Source organism: Colossoma macropomum, unplaced genomic scaffold (genome assembly GCF_904425465.1).
Source record: "Colossoma macropomum unplaced genomic scaffold, Colossoma_macropomum, whole genome shotgun sequence".
NCBI lineage: Eukaryota > Metazoa > Chordata > Actinopteri > Characiformes > Serrasalmidae > Colossoma > Colossoma macropomum.
Genome location: NW_023494792.1, coordinates 12141473 through 12165269, shown reverse-complemented (window position 1 = coordinate 12165269; position 23797 = coordinate 12141473). Strand labels below are relative to the sequence as shown.

General features: G+C 39.3%; 3 protein-coding genes across 3 annotated transcripts in view; 2 read left to right on the top strand and 1 right to left on the bottom strand.

Annotated features, from left to right (window-relative positions):
* The window catches only part of ano3 (anoctamin 3), a 56846-nt gene extending 53178 nt beyond the window's left edge, over positions 1-3668 (top strand). The window contains exons 24-26 of the mRNA XM_036576016.1: positions 13-102; positions 670-775; positions 2765-3668. Of these exons, the coding sequence (XP_036431909.1) occupies positions 13-102; positions 670-775; positions 2765-2947 (379 nt within the window). The 3' untranslated portion in view covers positions 2948-3668. The remainder of the gene's footprint in view (positions 1-12; positions 103-669; positions 776-2764) is intronic.
* A 4227-nt stretch (positions 3669-7895) lies between these two features.
* Positions 7896-17339, bottom strand: slc5a12 (solute carrier family 5 member 12). Its single transcript, XM_036575999.1, has 15 exons — positions 16826-17339; positions 16566-16631; positions 15903-15954; positions 15675-15742; positions 15346-15500; positions 13770-13910; positions 13530-13659; positions 13326-13414; positions 12999-13111; positions 12228-12295; positions 10818-10904; positions 9820-10013; positions 9196-9299; positions 8828-8952; positions 7896-8737 (listed from the first exon to the last, which is right to left on the bottom strand). The coding sequence occupies exons 1-15, from the start codon at positions 17177-17179 to the stop codon at positions 8546-8548; spliced, it is 1938 nt and encodes a 645-aa protein (XP_036431892.1). The 5' UTR covers positions 17180-17339; the 3' UTR covers positions 7896-8545.
* Positions 17340-18783: 1444 nt separating this feature from the next.
* On the top strand, positions 18784-20969 carry fibina (fin bud initiation factor a). The gene has a single exon (XM_036575998.1). It carries the CDS (start codon positions 18861-18863, stop codon positions 19545-19547), a length of 687 nt encoding a protein of 228 aa, XP_036431891.1. The 5' UTR covers positions 18784-18860; the 3' UTR covers positions 19548-20969.
* Positions 20970-23797: the final 2828 nt, after the last annotated feature.

Below are 23797 nucleotides of genomic sequence, written 5' to 3'. Positions count from 1 at the left end.
GATTGTCTACAGATGCCTGAAAGGATATATGAATAGCAGCCTGTCTGTGTTTGACATGGGAGAGCCAAAGAATGGAAGTCAATATCAGACGCGATACTGCAGGTACAATTAATCTGTTGGTCAGATAACATGTTCTGTTGATTTCCTAAATTAATATAAGTTGACCCATCCTCTACAGGGAACAATCTTACAAATGACATGTTTTTAGTGAACATTTTCTATTCATTTGCTTAGTTTAATGTGTTGGAAAAAGTAAAACATACTGTACCTAAAAAAAATAAGTGAACCGTGCTACCAAATTGGTTCAAATCAGATTTTAAAACGTACGATCTTTTATTAAAACAAATGAATGAACATTCCATTTTGTCACTAACAAAACAACCGTAACACTTCCAAAACTTTACCAAATGTTTTAGTTCTGACTCATTCGGTGACAATTGAATCAAATAGCTAAATTTGAGCATAACTCAAAAATGCTAACCAGTACGTGAGCAAACACAGTCTGTGCAAAATTTAAATAGGCATGTTTCTTTGGTTCAAAAACAAATCTACTACCTAAAAAATCACCTATTAGAAAACACACGTGACTTGAGCTTGATGTTGTTCATTAATAATTGGCCCAAAACCATTTTTTCCTTAATGCTCTGAGTGTCCTGTTCCACTCTGCAGATATCGGGACTACAGAGAACCTCCATGGAGCTCCGAGCCCTATGAGTTCACCCTGCAGTTTTGGCATGTACTGGCCGCCAGACTGGCCTTCATCATTGTGTTCGAGGTGAGTGACTTACAGTGACTCTTCAAAGCAGTTTGAGTATCAGTACCACGTGTTATGTGCATTAACCCCTAAATGCCTGTATGTGAGTCAAGACCTTAATTCATAACTCCCAGAATACTTTGCATAATAGTTTCATACTACATAATAATTTAATAACTGGATATTTACTCCAGTTTTCAAGGAGTAAAGTAATACTGTGTCTAAAATGCATAGTTTGTCATACTGTACAAAATGATGTCAAATTCTTGGCAGGCTGTATAATATTATATGTTCATGTGCTTTGGATGCCAGATTAAATGAAAAAGCTTCTGCTTGGGTCATCCATCAGCACTAACCACTTGTAGCTGGCAGTTATGTATCATTCTCTGACATTCTCTCCTATCAGTGGATTATTAAAAGTGCACTGTAGCAGTAATCACATCACTACAAGATTTTGGTCCAAACTTCCTGACACTGTTACACTTTTGTCCTTTTGGCCATATTTGGTGGCAAAGGCACTAAATCGTTTCTGCGACAATTCAAGGTTCATATTAGACAATAGGTGCCTAAGAGATCAGACACATAGCACAGGCGAAAAATTAGTTTCTAGATAATATACAGTTCATTAGTCATGTTTTTTTCTGCCTGCTGGAAGCATCTATTTAAAACAACAGTTGGCTCCTGAGAGGGCTCTAGACACTGACCTTTGGAAGATTGCAAGTTTTATCCCGGCGATGCCACAGCCATCTGTGGCTGGGAGTCCGAGAGTGCATAGTTGGCCTCATGCTCTCTGGGTGGGAAGATGGCCCTCCCTCTCCCCATCACTCAGAGTGATGCTAGCAAGTGTGGGAGTCTGTTAGCTGACATAACCGAATTGGCAGTGTTCTCTATCCAATAACAGTTCAATGGTGCGTTGAGGTGTCTAATGACACTGCGCTAGCTGTAGTTTGAAAAGATGCGGTGGTGTTTTACATGACTTGGAGGAAGCATGTGCTGACCTTCACGCTCCCAGCACTGGTAATATCATGTGACTTGGGGAGGCTTAGCTAGAGAGGGGAAATGGGAGAAAAAAAATCCAATTTTCCAATACTCTTAATATAGTCAATCAGCCAAGACAAGTTTAATGACTATAGTTTACTTTACTAATTATGTAATGGAACTATGAGGCTAATGTAGCTAACAAGGAAAAGAAGCTGATCCACACACTTGCCTTAAACCGTGTTGAGTTGTTAGGTAATCTTTAATATACTTGCTTATGTAGTTTCTGGCATGCTGTTGTCTAGCTTGTTATTCAGGCTTCAAGATGGCTGTTACGTCTGCTTTTAGCTTTGCACCCTACGTTGCAAACTACTGTCCAATTTATCAATTGTTTGCATGATTTGTGGTTTGTACAGTTTATACAGGGGTTAATACTCTTATTATTTCGTTTTGGATCTTGATAAAGGTACGTTCTATTAACCCCTTAAAAACCCCTTAAAAACTACATGAATTACAATGCAGACTGACTGAGTTATCTTTTCTTATACAAGTGAGTAATAAAAGTAATATCACTCCATGAAATAAGGTCTTAAATTAAAAAAGGTGTTGCATAAACTGGTGTTACACTGAGAGATTATCACTGTAGTATCTAAGCAACACCTAATAGCATAACCTAGATTGGATGGTATCAGGGTGGACCAGCTCAGCAGGTACTAATAATAATTTTAATTAATAATTACATTTTTTTAATTAAAATTTAAAATAAAAAAAATCCTTTTTAAAGCAGTACCTGACTTTTTTGTAATAAAGTAAGCTTGTTGATAGTAAAAACTACTATATGTGTATATATATATATATATATATATATATATATATATATATATATATATATATACACAAGATGTATTGTCCTAGTGGCCCAAGTGGAGCAGAGCAGATTTTTTATCTACCTCTGAATGTCCTGAATGTTTTGTTATGTGCATATCATGCAGGGTGTTTTGTGTCATCGTGTGTTGTTCTTCCTGTCTCCAGCACCTGGTGTTCGGCATTAAAACCTTCATTGCTCACCTGATCCCAGACATGCCTAAAGACCTTTGTGAGCGCATGCGAAGGGAGAAGTACCTGATGCAGGAGATGATGTACGAAGCAGAGCTGGAGCACCTGCAGAAGGAGAGAAAGAAAAACGGCAAACGTTATCACCATGAGTGGCCTTAGCTGTGCCTATCAGACTGACATATCATACACACTCACACATGTACACACTAAAACACACACCGTCATGTGAGAGCACACAGATGTATAAAGGCACTGACGTGGACTTTCAGTGAACGTCCATGCAGGAAACACACTAAGGCAGCATATTTGCAGAATACACGCACTCATTTGCATGTCCATCCTGCAGCTTTGGGTGGCTAGCTTTACTGAATTATATGAGTCCACTGATGGATCAGATTGTGAGACTTGTAAGGGTGGAGCTTTACCAGGGACAGGCCCCACCCTACTGGAGTGGGCAATCCTGTTCTGCACAAAAGTCCTCCCCTGGGTCACATGACTCGCCCGAGGTCCTCCCATTATCCTCTCTGTTCCCCCTGGCCACCCGCTGAGCTTTTTTAGCTGAATGTGGCCGCTCTGGCTTGGATCCTGGCACTTTGACTGTCTCTTTGCCCACAACTGCTGTTTCCTGACCTGGCCTTTTCCAGCTTCGCTCTCTCCTCTACCGCGTCACAGTTTTCTAAAGGGAACGGGACGCCTGTGCAATTGTATTGTTTACTATGCAGACGAATGGCTTTGGGGTTTTCTACCTCAAAACACGGCCCTTCGTCATTCCTCTTAGCGCTCTCCCCTCTCTCTCTCTCTCTGTCCTCTCTCTTTCTTTATAATTTTTCTTTTTTCTGCCTTTCTTTCTCACTATATATTGCTCTGTCATTCTGTCTCTTTCTTTCTCTTTTTCTTTCTTCCTTTCTCTGATTCCCTATTTCTCTATTTCTCTTTCTTTTTCCCTTTTTAATCTTTCTCTCTCACTTTTTCTCTTGGTTGTCTTCTTTTGTCTTTATCATTCTTTCTTTCACTCTTTCTTTCTCTCCCCCTCTCTCTCTTTCTCCCTTTCTCTCCCTCTCTCTCTTTCTCTCTCTCTCTCTCTCTCTCTCTGTCTCTCTAATTTCTCTTTTTCTGCCTTTCTCTCACTCTCTATTGCTTCAGCCTCTGTCATTCTCTCTTTTTCTTCTTTTTTATCTTTATCTTTCTCTCCCTTTATCATTCACTCTCACTCTTTCTCTTGGTTCTCTTTTTACATCTTTCTGACTCTTTCTTCTCTCTCTCTCTCTCTCTCTCTCTCTCTTTCTCTCTCTCACTGGCAGCTAGTGTCCCGCTATCATCCGGACTCCGTCTGAATCTCTCTCTCAGTGCAGTTTGCCTCTTTGACCCTGTTTGATACTCCTCTGAATGCTCTGGCACTGACTGGCTTTGTCCCTTTCACCGCTCGCCAGCATCTCACACCTACTCTTCTTACAAATGTGACTATTCTGGTAATGTGACTACCAAAAAAAAGACATTGTTTATGCAAAAAGAGAGCAATTAAAAATATGAATTATAATATAAATATATGTATATCTATAGAATATACTGTATATCACCCTGAAATAGCATGCAGATGTTTTAATAGGTCATTTTGTTTAGGGTAAAGCAAACCATAAACCTTGGCAGAATGATGGTACTTTTAATTTTCCAATGTTTTGTAGATTTCTCTAAATTTATTTATGATTTTTTTATTCTTCTGTTTTCTCTTTTTGTAAAAAGAAGTTGCGTCTTTGTCCAGATGCCTGGCTTTATATACTCTGTTTGGTATGAACATGACAGTGTTGACAGAGTGCAGCTGTGCTTGGATGTGGTTTGAATTGTGATCCAGAACAATTTGGTGTACGCTACATGTGCCTGCAGTTGCACGTGATCCACTCATCCATGCCTACATTATAAGTGTGGTGGATAAAAAGAAATTCTTGTCTTTCACCATGATACAGTTAACTGCATAATTATTGGCATCCTTGGTAAAAAGGTCTTGGCTTTGTGGTTTATTGGCTCAATCTCTTTGGAAGGCATACCAGAAGAAGCACTTTACTTCTTCTAACCACAAACATAAGCATTTGAAGTTGTTGAGACACTACTGCACCACCAGGTTCTATGGTCAGGTGAAAGAAAAATAGAGCTTTTTGGTAACAAACACTAAAAGTGGGTTTGGCTCAGAAGGAAGGATAGTTATACAAAAGAACCCCATTCTTACTGTTACGTATTGTGAAGTATCTGTGATGTTTTAGAGATGTTTTTTCTCCGAAAGCATTTGAAACCTTGTTAATATGCACGGCATCATGGACTTCATGAAGCACTAAGAAGTTTTAAATGAAAATCTGGTTCTGCCAGAAAATTGAGTTGGGCTTGTATCTTCCAGCTGAAAAGTGATACAAAACAGACACAAAATGATTAAATGACCACAGACTGATGCTTTTGACATGGCCATCCCAGTATCTTGAAACCTCCTATGTGGTAAGATGAAAAGGACAGTCCAGGAGAGAAGACCCGGGACCCATGGGGAATTTAATGTACAAAGATTATAGCACATTTAATATGTTCTGTTTATTTTTTTCCAGTATGTGTAGTTCAGCAAATAAATTGAAAAGTGTACTCTAAAATTTGCAGGAAAAAATTTAGAGAGAAGGAGGTAGAGGAGCGTTTAGGTTTTTTTGCAATAATTTTAGATGTTAGATTTCTCTCATCATTTCAGGGCAAGATTGTGCTAATTAACTTAATTTAACTTAATTTAATCACATTTTTACCCATCTACCCATACACATTTACCCATTTGGTTAAAAGGTTGCCAATAATTATGGAGCTGACTGTAAGACAGTGCTGGTGATTTAAGTCTGTTGTGGAAGTAAGGAGACTTCAGGCCCATAGAAAACACATTTAAGTGTAACATAAAAGATCTTTCTCTAATAGTACTAGAGAGGAGTAGCATTTGCTTGAAATATGTTATATAAATCGACAAAATCAGGACAAACCTTTATTTTATGTTACCTGTTGGCTTCTTATGCTGTGGAAAAGTTTGTGTTGGTTGCTGTTTTCTTTCATTGCTTCTCTGATTTCTTTTGTAATTTGTACAGTTTGTATCAGTTTTACATTTGCTGTGTGTGTGTATGCATGTCTGTGTGTGTGAGTTAGAGAGAGAGAGACAGAGAGAGAGAGAAAGAGCACGGGACTGTGTGTGTGTGTCTGTGTGTGTGTGTCTTTTGTAGAGCTAATGAACAGAATGCTGCTAGCATGTTTCTCACTCTTCTCTCCCACAACCCAAATCAATATATCTGTTCTCCTCAGGCCCGTCAACGTCTGCAGGCGATAACGAGTCGATATCATGTTTTCTCAGCTCATTATTAGACCTAAATCTGCTTTGTAAGGTAGATATTTTTGCACTTTCTATTTGCATGGATATTAAGGCATACCCACATCATAGAGAGGAAAGAGCACTTTAAACTAAAGCATGGCTTGTTTTCATGTACCTCAACAACACAACACAATGAGATGCTAGCCTGGTTTGGGTCCACACTACACAATATAGCACAAAATCTGTTCTGCAACAAACATACTTTCAAAATGTGAAGTCATTCCTTTTATTTCCAGTTAAGGCAAAATCGTAACAAAAAATGTACATATTTACTTTGTTATATAGTTAACAGAAATGTATTATTTACTTTATTAATACTTCAGGTTTTTTTAATTAATTGCAACATTTAGTAATGCACTTCCAGTCGTGGAGATCCTGCAGAGATCTATCTATTTCAGGTGGAAAAAGGCTTCTGGTACCTTCAGCTGAAATGTACAGTGATTTGTAACATGCTTTTCTCTTGCCATGATGTGTGTGGTATACCGGCAATCTATGCATGATCTCAGCCATGACGGCCGCGTCCATCCTGAGTTCCTTGAGAAACACGTATGTGTATTGGTGCACTCTTTTGCTGTGGAGTCTGCATGGCCCTCATAAGCTTAGTCCTGAGAAAAACTGATCCGTGATCAGCGAGCGGCTGTCACTCACGTTCAATCAGAATATCCAATCAAACACTGTAGTTGACCTGTCTATGCTCCACCTATGAGTTCAGGCTGAAACAGAATTTAAGCTCCACCCATGAATGGAGTCACAGTAACATTGTTTCTGGATTAAAATGCTACTGAGCTAACTTATGCTGTCCTAGCTAATCGAGACAAAGCAAATTGAAAAGAACTAATTTTAGCTTTTAGTCCACAGCTTTTTAAACAATTATTTGATCAAGTAAAAATGTCAGTAGTACTAGTACAAATGTAAAATTCAACATGTAAAAAAATTCTAATGTCGTAATCCAAATTTTACTAGATACATTTTAGTATGTAAGAATTCAGTTATCATTAGTATGAACTCAGCTTTAACTAGTTTATTTTAATGAGAGGAACAATTTTTTAAGTATGAATTTAACATAATTCAGTAAATTTTGAAATGTTGAAATTCAAATTATTACATATTCTAATTCAGTTATTCAGTGAAAATTAAATTGTTACAAGTAAAAATGTAGTTCTCTAGATTTTTTTTATTTTATTTTAACATTTATCACGTGTTAAAAGTGAATTTTTACTAGCTAGTAAAAAATGTTCATCCCTTTAAAATGAATTGGGAAAAGACATGAGTTCTTACTGAATAATGAACTAAATTCTTACACACATTCTTAAACATAATTGCTACTAATAAAATTTCAAAAATTAATAAAACTAATAAAACTTTTCAAAAATCTTTTACTCGTATACAAAATAAGCAGCATTTTTAATTCATTTTCCTAGAAGATGTGCGCTACAATTTCCCATTGGGTTATTATTTTTTATTTATTCATTTATTTATTTTGTAGAAAGCATTTATGGGCGGAGCATGGACAGGTCAACTGACCTGTGTCTTTTGAATAATGAATTGTGAACAGCCTTTAATGTTTCTGTCACCTGTTTTTTAAGGCTGTGTCATTAGTGAATGTCATTCTTCAGTATCTGGTGACAACACTTTGTTGTATACACAGTATCCATATAACTGGCAAAAACATACAACAAAAAAAAAGTTTTTACGCAGTGAGTAAAGCATGCAATATGCCACAGCGATATAATCAATACTTCAAACATGTTTATTCATTAGGAAGAAGAGCACTTGTTATTGTACCAAATGCTTCCGTCTAGCACACAAGACTGAACATTTCAGTTATTTTCAAAATCAGGTTTCCTAGAAAAAGCAATGGGTATGGTTGATATGTAACATGGTTTAAGGCTGAGTGTGGTTATGAGAGAGTTTCTTAATATGCATTATGCAAGAGAGTGATATGCAAAATTGCAATGGTGTGATGGGTGATATATAACAGTGGCAATAGGTGCTCACTCAATGGTATACAGTTAATAAGATTACACAAAAAACAGCCCTCTGACCTCTGATCTCAGCAAATTAGCTGGGGAAAGTCCAGTTAAGAGTCCATTTTGAACAGTGTGGAATGTTTCAGTACAACAGCACAGCACATTATTTGTACTCAAAACTATGGTGACATAAATGGTATCAGCAACGTGCTTTGTTTACACCATCCCTGTTTACATGTAAAAAAAGAGTATGGAAATAAAATTGTACAAAAAAAGCTGTAACATAAATTTGGATATCACTCTTTTCTGTAATAAATCATTGATTGTATCTTTTAACTAAAGTGGGTGGAGTGTTTTTTGGTTTTGACTTGGTGTTGAATGAATTAAATATTTTAGAATGCTTTTTTTTTATTACTGAGTATTTTTTCCACTGGTTACACTTTTGACAGAACTTGGTCTGCTGGTGTCTGGGACAAAAGCAGCATTAATGTAAGCCTCATTCTGTAAGGTGTAACTGCGCTTCTTGCCATTTGTTGATTTTGTGATTTTGTCCTGGTCTGGGTAATTCTCCCATGCTGTTCCAAACCCCATAGCATCCAAATCCTGTTACGTTGAGCAAGAAAAGAGTCAGCATTTGTTTGGTCAAAACTTAACGACACACTTCGATTCAAACAGTGTAAATCAGAGTCTTACCACTTTCTCCTCTGCATGATTGACCCCACACCAGCAAAAGTGCCTGTATTTCTCTGAGCAGAAACAGAACAGGTCGCACACTGGCCGAATCAGCCCTGGCTTCACCTCCTGAGGCTTAGAAGGGCCTGAACACAAAGACCACAGGCCCGACCAGTGAATAATATTAATACAAAAGCAGAAACATAACACATAATGTATAGCCATGGTGAAGTATTTTTAAAAGTCCTATGTACTGAACATGACTAGTCATACTGAGTGTGATAAGTATTTTCTATCTGTCTGTGATTAGCCTGTGACTGACAGGACGAAGCCAGCGATTAATGTATGTGTCTTGTAGTTAGCACACATACATTTGTTACACAACTCACCTGTTAGCAGTGTGATTAGCAGGCCTCCTATAACTGTGGCTAGAAAGCCCACCGTGCTGTAGTACAGATAGGACATGGAGTACCAGGACTCAGCCAGAACAGACCTGGACATCACACAGGAGACCAGATTCATTTTACAGCAGTGTTAAAATCACAGCTTTGGTTGTCAGTGAGAAAGCTCTTTGTAATTCTTTTATATCCACTGATATTAACAAATACTAATACATGGGCAGCAGATGCATGTTTTGCCCATATTTTGTTCTTATTTATATTGTTTCTTTTCAAACATAATTTGTTTCTTCTTCATAATATGTTATGTAATGTACTTAATGAGTTTTTTATTATCTTGTGTTTTAAGACAGAATATTACCCAAAGAAAACTCCTTTTCTTTTAGATTGACCACTAATTTGCCAGTATCAGCATTCCATATGTTGCATCTCAAGAACTGAATTATGCATATATAGATAGATAGATAGATAGATAGATAGATAGATAGATAGATAGATAGAGAGAGAGAGAGAGAGAGAGAGAGAGAGAGAGAGAGAGAGGTGCTGAATCTGAATAGAGTTACTGCTTCTGAAATACAAGGTTTTCTTTCAATAATGAAAAATAGGCTGCTGTACCTGTCTGAGCTGTCAGGTGTGCTCATTAGTAGAGGTGTTGGTGTGACTGCAGCAGCTGTAGTGTTCAGTAGAGTACAGTTCTCAGTGCTCAGAGACAGGGGCTGTGTGTAGTTGGGGGAAGCAGGGTGGATGAAGGCTCCCCCTCCTACCCAGAAGGACAAAGTAGTGCCCAGCAGCAGACCTCCTATAGCTCCCTAAACACAGACCACACACAGCACAGCATGCCATGGTTAGGTACTGATGCACTGTGTTCGCCACGTGCCTTTCTGAACCACTTTGTCATAAAGGTAAGCGGAAAGTAAATAAGGAAACTCTTAGGGTTAAAGGGGAATTCCACTAATTTTTTTCAATTTCTGCACAGTTCAGTCACTGAGATGTAAACAAATGAATTCATAATGTTTTGATGTGTAATAGTTCATTATAGAGGAAATGACCTACTCAGATTTCTTTACAGTGGTGGTGATAGGAACCAGATGTCACATTGTCTACAACAAATATAATCATTTTATTTTCTACCCAAAGCGACCAGTGAACCTGAGTTTTTATATCTAATATTGGTAGTAATAAAATAGTGGTAAGTCTGAATAGTTTGTCTTATAATTGTGCATCAAACATCTATCATAAGGCAATACCTCGCAATTTATTCATAACCATTTCATGTTACAGCTTTCTGTGAGAAGGCTTTTAGAGGCATTAAATGCTTCACATGTCTGGTTCCTATCATCACCACTGTTAACAATTTTGACTTGGCAAGTTTCTGTAGAATGGAGCATTTCATACCAAAACCACTCAAAATGAATTTGTTTGCGCCTTAGCGACTTAGCAAATGAATGAAACGGAATGATACACTGAATCGCTTCCTAAAAGACTGTAATTGAATCAAACTCTTGCAAAGTCAGAGATTTACACCACCAAGAGTTGTGTAATTTTGTCAAGCTTAAAATGTAATTTGAATATGCTGTGTTTGCTAGCGATCTGCACTGTGGGTCTGAACTGACCTTAGAGTTTATGAAAGGGAAGAGGATTCCTAGAGAGAACAGGCCCAGCATGGGTCCTCCACACATACCATGGATACTAAGAGCAGCCTGGAGCACAGGAGAAGCACCCAGAGCAGAGACATGGAGGTAAATACAGCAGATCTTACTTTCCAAAACACGTGTATCTCCAAAATAGCAACTTTACAGGAAAAGGCAAGAACATCTGTTACTTTTAATGCCAGTTAACATAATGACATTTTATTTCAAGCAATTTTGGAGCACGTTGGTCAAGTGATCATTAAAATTCAACACAATGTAAAGAGCAGCTGCTGTGCTCAATGCACTTTTTGTTTTTGTTGTTCAATGTGATGTGTCTTAGGACAGACATGTTCAAGCTAATCCACAAAAGGTCAATGTGACTGCAAGTACAGTCCAAAAGTCTGAGACCATATTGAAAATCTTAAATCTCATAATTTTTTACAATTTTGTAAATGTAAAATGAAGAAGAAATATTTAAGATTCATTTCTGGGTTACAAAGCAAATTTGTGACATTGACCAAATTAATGCCATTGTACAAAAAGGTCAGATTTTTTTGGCTAGTCCTTCCACTAAAGCTAATGTTCAGATGACTCTCAGGTGGATTTGATCTACTCCTCAGAGGCTTTTGCACAAACATGTGAAGAGTGCACACTGTCATTAAAGTAAAATAGGGACATACCAAACACTAAGAAATTCTTAAATTCATGTAAACATCAAGATTCTACTTTTCGCTCAAACTATTATGCTGATAATATTATCCATCCATCCAGCCATCATCTAAACCGCTTATCCTTCCGGGTCGCTGTGGGGTGCTGGAGCCTATCCCAGCTGTCATTGGGCGGAAGGCAGGATACACCCTGGACAGGTCGCCAGTCCATCGCAGGGCAGACAGACAGACATACACATTCACACACACACTCACACCTAGGGGCAATTCAGCATGTCTTTAGACTGTGGGAGGAAACCGACGCAGACACGGGGAGAACATGCAAACTCCACACAAAAATGACCCCAGTCGCCCGGCCGGGAACCGAACCCAGGCCATTCTTGCTGTGAGGCGCTACCCACTGCGCCACCGTGCCGCCCGCTGATAATATTATTTGTAATAAAAAAAAACATTGTATTAAACTAGAAAAATAGAAGTAAAATAGAAGCATTTTCACTAGTGTAAGACTAATGTACAGTTGAATCCCACTGTATACATTACAATCAAACAAGAGCAAACTTGATTGTACATGGTTAATTTATTGGTCTCCATTCTCAGATACTTAAGGTGTGCTCCTGCTTGGCTGGAATGAAAACCTACAACCACATCAGCTCTTTATGGATAAGACACCCCTATATTAGAAGAATCAAACATGTGCGTAACAGTAAATGATACCCCTTTTCACCTGCACAATCGCCCCCATGGATGATGCTGCCACCGCCATGCTGGTGCAGGCCACTCCAAACACCACACCTGCAGGTCACAAACATAAAATCTGTCAACAGATAAGGTAAGTCCTTTGGCTTGACCTATCTGTGGTATGGAGACAACCTAGCTGGATAGCATCTTGAGTATTCAGTAATATACAGTTAATTCACTTTTCTCTTTCACATTGTCCTTTCTAAAAGCAGCAACCTTGACACGTTAGTGTTTCGAAACATTACGCCTCTGTCTCTTGTGTCCATAGCCCTGGGGTGCCACAGTGAAGTCATGTTTACATCGTTCACTGCTGTTTCAGGTGTTCACAGATATAATCCTGCAATGTGCTCTGACAGCGAACTATTATGATAAAACTTCCACGGTCAGATTTGCTATGACACTTTCATTTCTGACCATTTCTGACTGTTTCTCGGCTTCTCCTGGTGGAATAATATTTATACAGGCCCCTCCTAATTGAGGTCGCAGTCTCATGTGATCTGTCTCATGTTTTGATGACTTTTCCAGAGAAGTCTCAGGTTTTAATTCATAGTGTCTGCAAACCTTTACTGTAGCATGCATACTTCAGTGTGCTGCTGTAACCATAGACATGCACATATGTAGCAGATGAAGGACACAAGGTGCTCTACATCACTCTAATTGTTCATGACGCTCGATTATTTTAGCTCTCGTCACAAGTAAGTTTGTGCTTAGTCAGCTGAACCTGGTGAAAGAAGTAATTTTAAAGGGCTGTATTTACACAGTGCTTTGCTGATCCAGGTAGCAGCCCGGCTGGAAATGTCTCTGCAATACTGGCTCACAAAATCCTCGTACGTCACTGTGGCCAGAGCGTTGATACTGGCAGCCACTGTGCTGAAAGCCACAAATAGCAGGAATTCATTTCTCTGTTCAGGATTTTGAAGGCTGTGGAACTGATGGCTCAGCTAAAACAGTGATTTAGAATCATACTGGAAAGTTCATTGTAACCCATAATAAACTGAGATTAGCATAATAGGCACATACAAAACGAAACATACAACAAGTATAACTATGTGTCTGTGTAGGAAAATTTTACCAGCTTATTTACCTGAGGGTCCCGCTGAAAGCACATGCCACAAACAGCCCGGGCAGGCCTGGAAAACTGCCCAATATATCCAGTACAAAGTATGGCATGAGCTGCAAAGATGTTTACAAATGTACGTGTTTAAGTATCTTGTAAAATTAGTTTTGAGGCATGAAGTACTGAGAAAGAGTCCAGACAATATGACGTATAACAGACTGAGAGTGTTACCTGGTCAGGAGCTGACACATAGCCAGCTGTCCAGGGGTCACAGTGGGAGTAGAAAGCATACATAATGAGTCCTGAGACCACAGCACAGAACAGAATCATCCAGAGGCCCACCAGATTCAGATACAGAGCCCTGAGGATGAGGAAGAGAGACAGAGAGAGTATTCCTCTTTTAACGGTCATTCTGATTGGTATTTCTCTTCACAGTGGGACTGCTACCTATACAAGTTGATCTAAACTCACCAGCGAGCATGGTTCTCCGTCCGGCAAGATATACACCTCTGAATGGTGGACTGGTTCACACCATAGACGCCCAGCCATGTGAACATGCCCCCTATGGTGACCGTCCAGAATGTGTGACGCCTAAGAGGACTGGGGTCAAAGCTAGAGAAACAATACACATCTTACAACACTATACACTCTTAACAACAAAAAGGTTCTAACTTGGTGCTTAACTTGGACTTACATTACTGCAAGTCTTACAATTAATAAATCCATTTATTTTGGTGGTAATCATTTAGTTGCTCAGTAAAAAAGACTAATTTTAAAATGAATACAAAAAGTATTTATTCGTTTAACCATTTCTAAAGTCTCCTTGTGGCAAACCAGAATTAATTGAAGTTATCATCCAATCCTTGGTTTGGCTAATCAACACTTAATTCAGTTAAATTAGGTGTGCTGTGGTGGAATTTAATGAATCCATGTGATAGCTGGTAGCTTCGAGGAGATACCTAGAACCAAAATTGGGTTCTGCCAAGCACCTCACAAAATATCAACTACTAAAACAACAAAATTTCTTGTTACTTTTAATTGTATTTATGTTTACTTCTCTTTATTCTAATGTTATTTGCTGAGATAAATGGTTGTAAACAATTTGCTTAGGTAAGACTTTTGCTTAGCAATTGTTATGGAACCTTTATGTGGGGGATCTTCACACTCACAGAACTCATTTGCAAAAATGAATCTTTAAAGAGCCACCAACTGAAAGGTTGTTTAGGAAATCAAACGTGGTTCTTCTACGGCATCCTAGCAAAGCACCCTTTAGATACCTTCATTTTTAAGAGTGTAGATTAACCTCTAGGATTACTTCAACTCTAGTATTATTATTCGTTAATTCATTTTTGAATGTATTATTCCGTAAAGCTCATATATAAGGTAAGTCACAATACTTGAAGACGCTACACAATATGCATCATGGTTATTAATTTTTTTCTGAAGTTTGAAAAGGCAGAACTAACAAAAAAGCAGTAATGCCACATTCAAAAACCATAAACATAATAAATGGGCCATTCACCAATATCTTCCTAAGTTTTTTCTTAAATTTGTTATTGAGAAAGGTCCTAAGAAAGGTGTATGACGTGTTCTTAAACCGAACAACCACCTGCCCCTTTGTGCTCTTGAGTGAGTGTAGATTCTGTTCTTACCTATAAACAAATCCCAAATAAGAAAACATTGCTAAATATCAGAATCTTCATAAGAACAGTTGGTAAATGAGGCCAATTGTTATTAAACATTTCACGTATTATGTTGCACTAAATTCAGGTAAACAGGCCTCATTATGCTTTCATTGTGTATGCAGGTGATCAGTGTTCTGATGATACTAATGACATGTTCAGAAAAGCATATTGCCTCATAATAGATCAAAATAACAATTGATATCATCATATCACCCACGAATAGTTATTAGAGTTTATGTGGTTAATCCTGCTACACTAAAACACAAAGCATGCGCATTTGCAGACAGATTGCTGCCCACCCAGTTTACTTTGTTGAGATTATCTCAAACTTTCGGATTATGGACAGGTTAGGTGAGACATACTCAAACACGTTTAGTCTATCTCCAGCCTGTGCTGTCTTCCATACTGCGACAATTCCTCCACTTCTGTCTGAGCCCTGCACCAGCACAGTAAGAAAACCCACCACCATGACCACCATCTGGAACGCGTCGGACCACACTACAGCCTTTAGTCCTCCCTGTGACGTACACACACACACACACACACACAACATGCAGGTTTAATGTTTATGTAAGTAGAACACTAGGATCTGCTTCCACTAATAAAATCCTAGTTATAATCATTACAAGAGAAACTGAAAAAAACTACCTTACATCAGCATAAAAGGCAACTGCCATCCCCACCCACTCACCAGTGTACAGTAGAAAGTACAGACGACACCGGTGGCAATTATGGACCCCCATAGATTAAACTTTGTCACTACAAGAAAACGTTTGGAAATGAATAATTAGTTTTGACCAAGCTATCATTACATTAATATGCAAAGTGACTGTGACATTAAAGATTTAATTAGTGCATGAATTCATCAGTAGTACTGTAAGGCCTACATATCTGTTGTGCTGTTAAATGAATAACTTACCCTGGTTAAGAGCTAGAGCTGGAGCATACACCACTACTCCTGTGTACAGAATCTGTGAGGTTTTAAAAACAGAGCTCTTAAACTTGTCTTTTGTCACAAACTTACTGAAAAAGTATGCACTGAATTGATCATTTCCACATGACTAAAATACATTACATCAACATAATTTGTCTTTTAGTTTACTTCCTTCTGGCAGTAACTTATGATGTCATTTATTTTATTCATGTGGAAATGACTGAGAATTGAATCAAGTAAATTTAACGCATTACTTTTTTCAGTGTAATTAGCTGTCATTTTACAGTGGGGACCAAATGTCCACATTGAGACCACATTGATCTTTGTTTAAACCTCTTAAAATCCCAATCTTATGTGTTCAGACGATTCTCAGGTGGATTTGATCTATGCCTTACAGTCTTCACGCACAATTTTGAGTCCTTGCTACCTAGAGTGCTCACTTTCATTAAAGCAAAAGCGGACACCAACTAAGAAATTCCATAATTCACATGAAGTTCAAAGATTCAATTTTTTTACCCAAATCATTACACAGACAATATAATTTGTACAAATATTGTACTAATTGAAAAATAATGAAAAACAGAAACATTTCTTTTAGTGGTCTGACTTTTGGATATGTATATAGGTGACCAGTTTTACTGAACTCACCGTTTGCACCATGTAAATGAGAGTAGCAGCTACACGGACCGGTTTACAGAAGCGTAGCTCAAGATACTGTTAGAAAGAAAGCACACATTCTGTTGAAATCCACGTAGCTTCCATCAGTGCCTAACATGGTGTGGATTTGACAGAAATATGACAGCCTATACATTTCTCAATAGAGGCCAACATAGCATCACACTGCAATTACCCATTAAATGCTTTCACAAAACTATTTTCCAGAGAACTTTTCCACAAGTTTTTTGTACCTCATAAGTGCTCGTAATGCCTGAGCGATAGAATACAGGAAGGAAGAGCTCAGCAGTTAAAATGACCACAAACGTGTAGGCGATGCCAAAGATAACATACGAGGCCCCAAAGCGGTACACATCCGACGGAGCTCCAATAACAGTCACTGCTGACATGAAGCTGGCCGTCAGGGACAGCGCCACTGGACCGCAGGTCATCTCACGGCCCCCAACCAAGAACTCCCTGGATGAGACCTTTTTCCTCTCTTTCACAGCGAAGAAGACTCCAATACCTGAAGAAACCACAAACAGGCAGGCAAATACCACATAGTCCCATACTTGGAACGTCCCAACAGAATGATCCTGGAGAGCCATAGTAGATCAGTCAGTACAACTACAATATTGCAGTGAGCTCTAATGGTCTTCTGAATGTAAAGGCAGCTGTTTCAAGTCTTCCTCTGTGATTGAGAAACTAACTCAGTGAATGATTTGAAGGATGTTTCTGACATGTTGAAAACTGCTGATAGTATGTGTAAAGGCATGTGTCGCACGAGGAAACACATTAGCTATTAACCATTAGCCGTTAGTCCCATCCTAGGTATCTTATTTTTCATTATATGCGAATCGAACTGCTTTGAAGGAAACACGTAAAACATGTACTGAAACCAAACAGTACAGTGCTGGTATTATTAGAAAGAGGAATTAGATTGCACCCAAGGTTAAACAATCCTTGTAACACTGAAGTCATTACCACATACGGTTTATTTTCACTATCACCCTACATTTAATTGGTAATGTTTCTCTGTGACCTCTTAAATGTTTTCACAGAATTTGTCCTCTGACTCATTGTTTATTCTGGCACCTAAACTGCTGATGAAGCGTTCACGCTGGGCTGAAGCATTTGTTTACAATTTGCTCTTTCTGTGAGGCTGTTTGAAATATCTGACTTTGTGTTTATCTGGTTTCATTGAAGTCAGTCAACCGCCAGGGAGGGCTTTGAGACTTTTCTTGTTGAATGGCTGTTTTTGTGCTCTTGGTGCCTTTCAACATGTGGACAAGGGCAAACTTTTTTTTGTGGGATCTCCCCCATACACAAGCGACACATCAGCACTGACTTCATCAGAACATCAAAACACAGAAAAGTGAAAGTAGCTGATATTACTCAACTAAAATAATGATTTTTAAGTCAGGCGTTACATATCAGATATAGTTCACATATTCAAGTGTTTTCTCAGTGTGCTTTATTTAACTCTGGCATCAGCAAACACAGCTGCAATTCATAAAATAATGCAAATGTCCAAAAGAATTCAGGACTTGTGGTAAGAGAAGATGGCTAAATTGGACAGGATAGGACAGTGCACAGATCTAAACAAGCTGAACTGTAGGGCTTTTAACATGGCTTTTGTGGATGTAAATAAAGTTATTTTTATTAGGTTAGATGTGAAATGTTCCATTATAGAGAAACCGAGTCACAGTGGTGGTGATAGGAACCAGACATCTAAAGAGTTTAATCCCTCTAAGAGCTCCCTCCTGCTATGGCTATGAACACATTGCCTGATACTTGAGACATGATTTTGCGATACTTGGCCTAAAATGTTTTGGCCTAAAATGTATTTTTAATCCATTTATGGTGGAAAAGTACATTGTTAGTCCCACATTTTTTGTCAGATGTACCACTATTTTATCATTATCTGCACTATATATAAAAACACGTGGGTTCACTGGTTGTTTTGAATAGTAAATAAAATGGCTATATCTGTGTTGTAGACATGGCAACCCCTGGTTCCTATCAGCACCACTGTAAAGAAATCCAAGTTGGTACGTTTCTTACAATGAACCATTTCACATCAAACCACTCTAAATGACTCTGTTTACATCTCAACAATTGAATTATACAACTTTTAAAAAAAAAAATCTCTGGAATTCTCCTTTAAGTAGCCGGTAAGGTAAATAAGGCTGGTGTGAGAGAATGTGGGAGAGTGTGTGTGCGTGTGTGTGGACAGGGAGAGGCTGGGAGTTGAGTGGGTGTACGAAGGCTCCACTCCCCCCATGCTCCATGCCCTCTGAGAGAGAGAGAGCAAGAGCAGCTAAAGCCTCGAGCGCCTTCTTCTCACCGGCCACCATGGGCGCTCTCCTCTGGCCGCTGCTGCTGGCTCTGCTGTTCCCTCTTTATAACGCGGTGTACGAGGGTCCTCTACAGCCGGAGATCTCCAACGGGACTTTCCACCACTTCTTCGTGCCGGATGGCGACTACGAGGAGACGGAGGACCCGGAGAAATGCCAGATGCTCTTCAAGTGGCTGGACCGCAGACCATGCGGCGAGGAGGAGGACAGGGACACGGCGGTCCGCCACGAGTTCATTCTCCTCAAACAGCAAGTGGAGGACTCGGCCAGGGTTTTGGAAAGCCTCGGCAGGACCATCTCTCACGACCTGGACGGCGAGGACACGTACGGGACGTACCTGAGGAAGGAGCTGGACCAGATCTCCGAGGCGTTCTCCAGCGTGGAGAAGTCGCTGCTGGAGCTGGAGGTGAAGTTTAAGCAGGGCGAAGACGCCGAGCAACGGGAGGAGCAGGAGTTCGCCAGAAACTTCGTGAGTCCCGTGAACAGCGTGAGGCAAACCCTACAGGACACCCTGGTCATCTCCACGGGGCTCAAGGACAAGCACGAGCTCATCTCCCTCATCGTCCGCAGCCACGGCACGAGACTGAATAGGCTCAAGCACGAATACCTCAATCTTTAGCCTTAATCTTGGTCTCAGAGGCTTTAGACTTGGAAGGGGGCTCTTAAAGAGTCTTGTTAAACTCTCTATTAAAGCCTGACTCAAGCAGAAGAAGAAGAAGAAGAAGAAGAAGAAGAAGACAGAAAGTAGCTCCAGAAAACTGTCCAAGATCAGCTCTGGGAGCTCCTGGACACACATGGAAGTAATGCATGACTGAACTTTTTAATATGTATTTTCACAAATGATTGACTTGAACATTGCTAGCTTTAATTGTACTATTAAATATATGTATATTAAAATGTATATGGAATACAGGAGCTACTACTCTAGCTTCTAAGGGCATCATAAGGCTGGTCCTGCAGTTCATGTTGGTCTCTGACAGAAGTAGACTACAGCCTAATAGGCTTAATCGAGTTATTTTCAGGTAATCCACTCCGTCTACTCTCAATGAGTTTGTAAGATCTTATGATAACATTGTCTAATTTGTTACATCTTAAATGACTTTACTGTATTTTATAAAATGAAGCTCTCCATTGTCCAGTTCATATTCCGGGTGTATTTATTCAATCCAGAGATCAGTGAGGATTTTTCTCCCCAGATTGCTTATTTATGAGTCAGCGGAGGAGCTGAATCTGAGTGAGGTTGGTTCAGAAAAGGCATTTCCTGTGCCATGGAACAGTAGGTCTCTTTCCTCTTCTCCAAACCACCATGTGGCAGAATAATCAGTCTCTGTGCATTGGTATGTAAAGAAAATGACCCATTCTCCCCTTTCCCAACCTCAGGAGAGTCTTCTGAGATTCGTCTAGCAGTCATCCCTACTTTAGGGTGGTTAAACCTAATCTTCTATCATAACCTCCACCATTGTACTTCACCAGACTCTTAAGCATATCTGTTCACTGGAACATTCAAGGCTATAGTTTCTTGACTTCAGCGCAATAATGATGCGCATATGGGCCCATGCCTACCCATACTCCCTTGGGGGACGTCCATAGCCTTTCCTGTTAATCTATCCTTTGAGGTTGAGCCTGGAAGCTTGAAAGCAGGAGAAGAGTGAATTTGCTAACAGCCTAATGTTAGCAGATCTGGCTTCTATTCAACAGCAGCTTGAGTCCATCCATCTGGATCTAGTTTCTGGTTGCTCGGCGGAAACTAAAAAGAAATATGTTTGGGTTCATTACTTTCAGCATCAAAGGTGCCTCTTACATCTATTTCCAATGTGAATCTACAGGAGCTGGAAGTAGCCAAGGCAAATTGATGTGTTGATTTTGGTAGATCCAGATCACTGCTCACATTGTAATATACTACACACAGTGAGGCCTCATCATTCTCTCTTCAATTTGTCAGCCAGAGTACGTCAGGTCTGTGTAACGGCTTAGTTTTAGATGTCAGATCTTACTGTGTTTGCTAAACCGAATGTATAATAATTAAATATTCTTTTCTTTGTCCTGCGATTTATATTTTCTTTCTTACTATGCCCTCTTTTTTCAGCTTTTATATCCTCCATTGCTGTATCTGGAGCCTGTTTCAATACTTTTTTCACATGTCCTTGCTAACTTTGACTCATCCCTTGAAAATGTGTCACACATTTGTCACAGAAAAGGCCACACAGAAGGGCAGGGGACAATGAGGAGTGTAGTTCAGTCTGAGCACACTCACACTCTGCTAGGTTAACCTCAGTGTGCTAATCAGCTAGCCATGTAAACCTCACAATGCAAAACATTTTTTTGAGAGGTTTGAAAATACCATACATAAAAACTGTGAATAATTGCTTTGTCTGGCTTAAACTGTGTAGAGCAGTTGTTCTTGTTAGCCATTTAGCTAGCAAGCAGGCGGAGTAAATTGATGAAGTTCTATCAGCAGTCACATATAACAGATGGAGTAGTCTGAACCCCAAAGCTCAGCAATTGGTATGGGTAGTGGGTGACACTGCTGTCTCCATGCAGCCTACTGAGTTTCAATCCATGCCCACACTACACCAATAAGAGTTCTTGGGCAAGACTCCTAATTCTGTGTTTTCATAGGTAACATGATAAATTGTAAATCACTCTAGATAAGAGTGTCTGCCAAATGTGTAATTGCAAATCAAAGCAGTTCACATTCAACATTCAACTTTTTTTTTCTGCATCATTCAAGCACAACAGCTGCCCTTTACATTGTGTACATTGGCTTACATTAAAAGCAAAGAATGCCTTCTTTTTTTTTGGCCACCAACTACACTGAATGGTATGATTTTGAAACATTAAGTATTTTGAAATAGTTTACGGCCATTGCTTATAAACAGCCTTGCCTCCATATTTTTCAGGGTTTGAAAAGGTAACTATGTTAGGTCGCAATTATTTCTGGGCAAGTTCTGCTGCTGAAGTCAACACTTATGTTGACTCGACCCTTTGCCCTTTCATGGGCTCATCTACCACATTTCACTTGAGGTAATAAAGGAACGGAACAGCCCTTAAGATGGCGTCAGGGATTCCCCCAAAGGGGAAATGGCAAGGCCAAGTGGACGAGGGCATGTTAAAACTGACATTGGAATGGGGGGTGTATGGTTAGTCTGGATGGTTTTCACCATGTGGTCAGTTCCTCAAAGCCTTAAAGCACAGATTGCTGCTATTAAGGAGATATAGAGATGCAGGAGTGATTGTGTGCGTGGCGGGGGTATGAAGAGTGTGTATGTGTCAGGGTGTGCATGAAAGGGTGTGTGCGTGTGTGTGAGTCTGTCCACATTCCTGGAATCTCCCTTCTGTAAACAAACAGCAGCCGGTGCTCATCATGGCTCCCCTGCTCCCACTCCACACACACAATTATTCACAGAACTCGTGTGGACTGCATCAACAAAGGACTTCAGCTATCTCAAGCCAAACTGCCAAGCCTCCTCCTCTTTCCTCACTCAATCTCCATCTAACCCTCTCAGGTTTCTCAAGTAAACTAATCCTCTTCTAATAAACATCTGTGATCTGTAGAAAATCCGTAGAGATTATACTCTTGTCCAAGAAACAATGAGCATTGTTCAGAAGAATATCGTGTTTGGATTGCGCAAGGTATCCGTATCTCGTATAATAACTATTAACATGGCCAAAACCCACACAACTGAGTGTACAGTTAATACCTGAAACAATAATTTTTCATCCTTCTATTCTGTATGTTTCCATGCTCCTCTTTTCCCAGGATGGTAATAGCTCACTCTTCTGTGTTCCTCTCTATTCCAAACAGTACGGTCAGCGTGATGACAGTCAGTCCAGCGGTTCTTTGGGCTGCCGTGTCTTGTGGAAATGTGGGAGAGGAAACATCCTGTGCATGTGAGTGCCACTGAGCCCCGTCCCGGCTCCAACCACAGCCTGGCCGCTCCGCGCAATGGGGGCCTAAAGGGCTAAAGCCCAAGTGCATGCTGGGAAAACAGCTGGGACCACATTTCCCAAAACACTGCAGCACAAAGATTAGTCTGTGATAGAAGATAGCAATTTTTAGGCTGAACACTTTAAAGACATGATGAAATTGACAGAATAGACCCACAGGCAAAGAAGAAAAAAATCAGAACATACATTTGTGTGCAAAAGTTTGGGCACCCCTGTCAAATGACATGTTTTGTTGATTGTAAAAATAAGTTAATATATCATCTACAGAGAACACACTTCACCACTTTTTGATCCACAATTGCTGTTTATTTGCTGAAATAAAACAAGTCACCTGTGCAACAGTTTAATATTTACATTTAATATGTTATGTTTTTTTTTCCCAATGTCAAACTCAGCATATTTAAGTATGTTCCCTGTACAGCATTTTCAAATACATACACATAAACAAAACATGTTAATTAAATGGGGGGATCTAAACTTTTGCATACCACTGTATATGCACTACTTTTCTAAACTTTGGAATCATATGTTATGTTAATAGCTACTGTGGTTTTATTCAGTACTATAAACTAGACACCAGAAGGTATTTTAAAGTATTATCTGTCTGAGATTTGATCACTACATTTTAAATATGATGTAAATTCTATTATAAATTGATTAACAGTGTTTTACAGCCTACTTGTTCTTCATAGAATTATCTATATCTCTGCTCATCATTCTGGATCCGTCTAATATTTCATTTTTTACAGCTTCATACAATTTTCTTTATGGAACCAAAAGCGCTTCCTCAGTGGCTTCACTCCAAAGAACATTTTTTTGGCACTGTTATTTGTAAGAGTAAATTTATTAGGAATCTAAAGTCCTGGAAGCAAAAGACGAAAACGAATGACAGGAAAGGAGAGAGAACCAGACAAAGAGCTT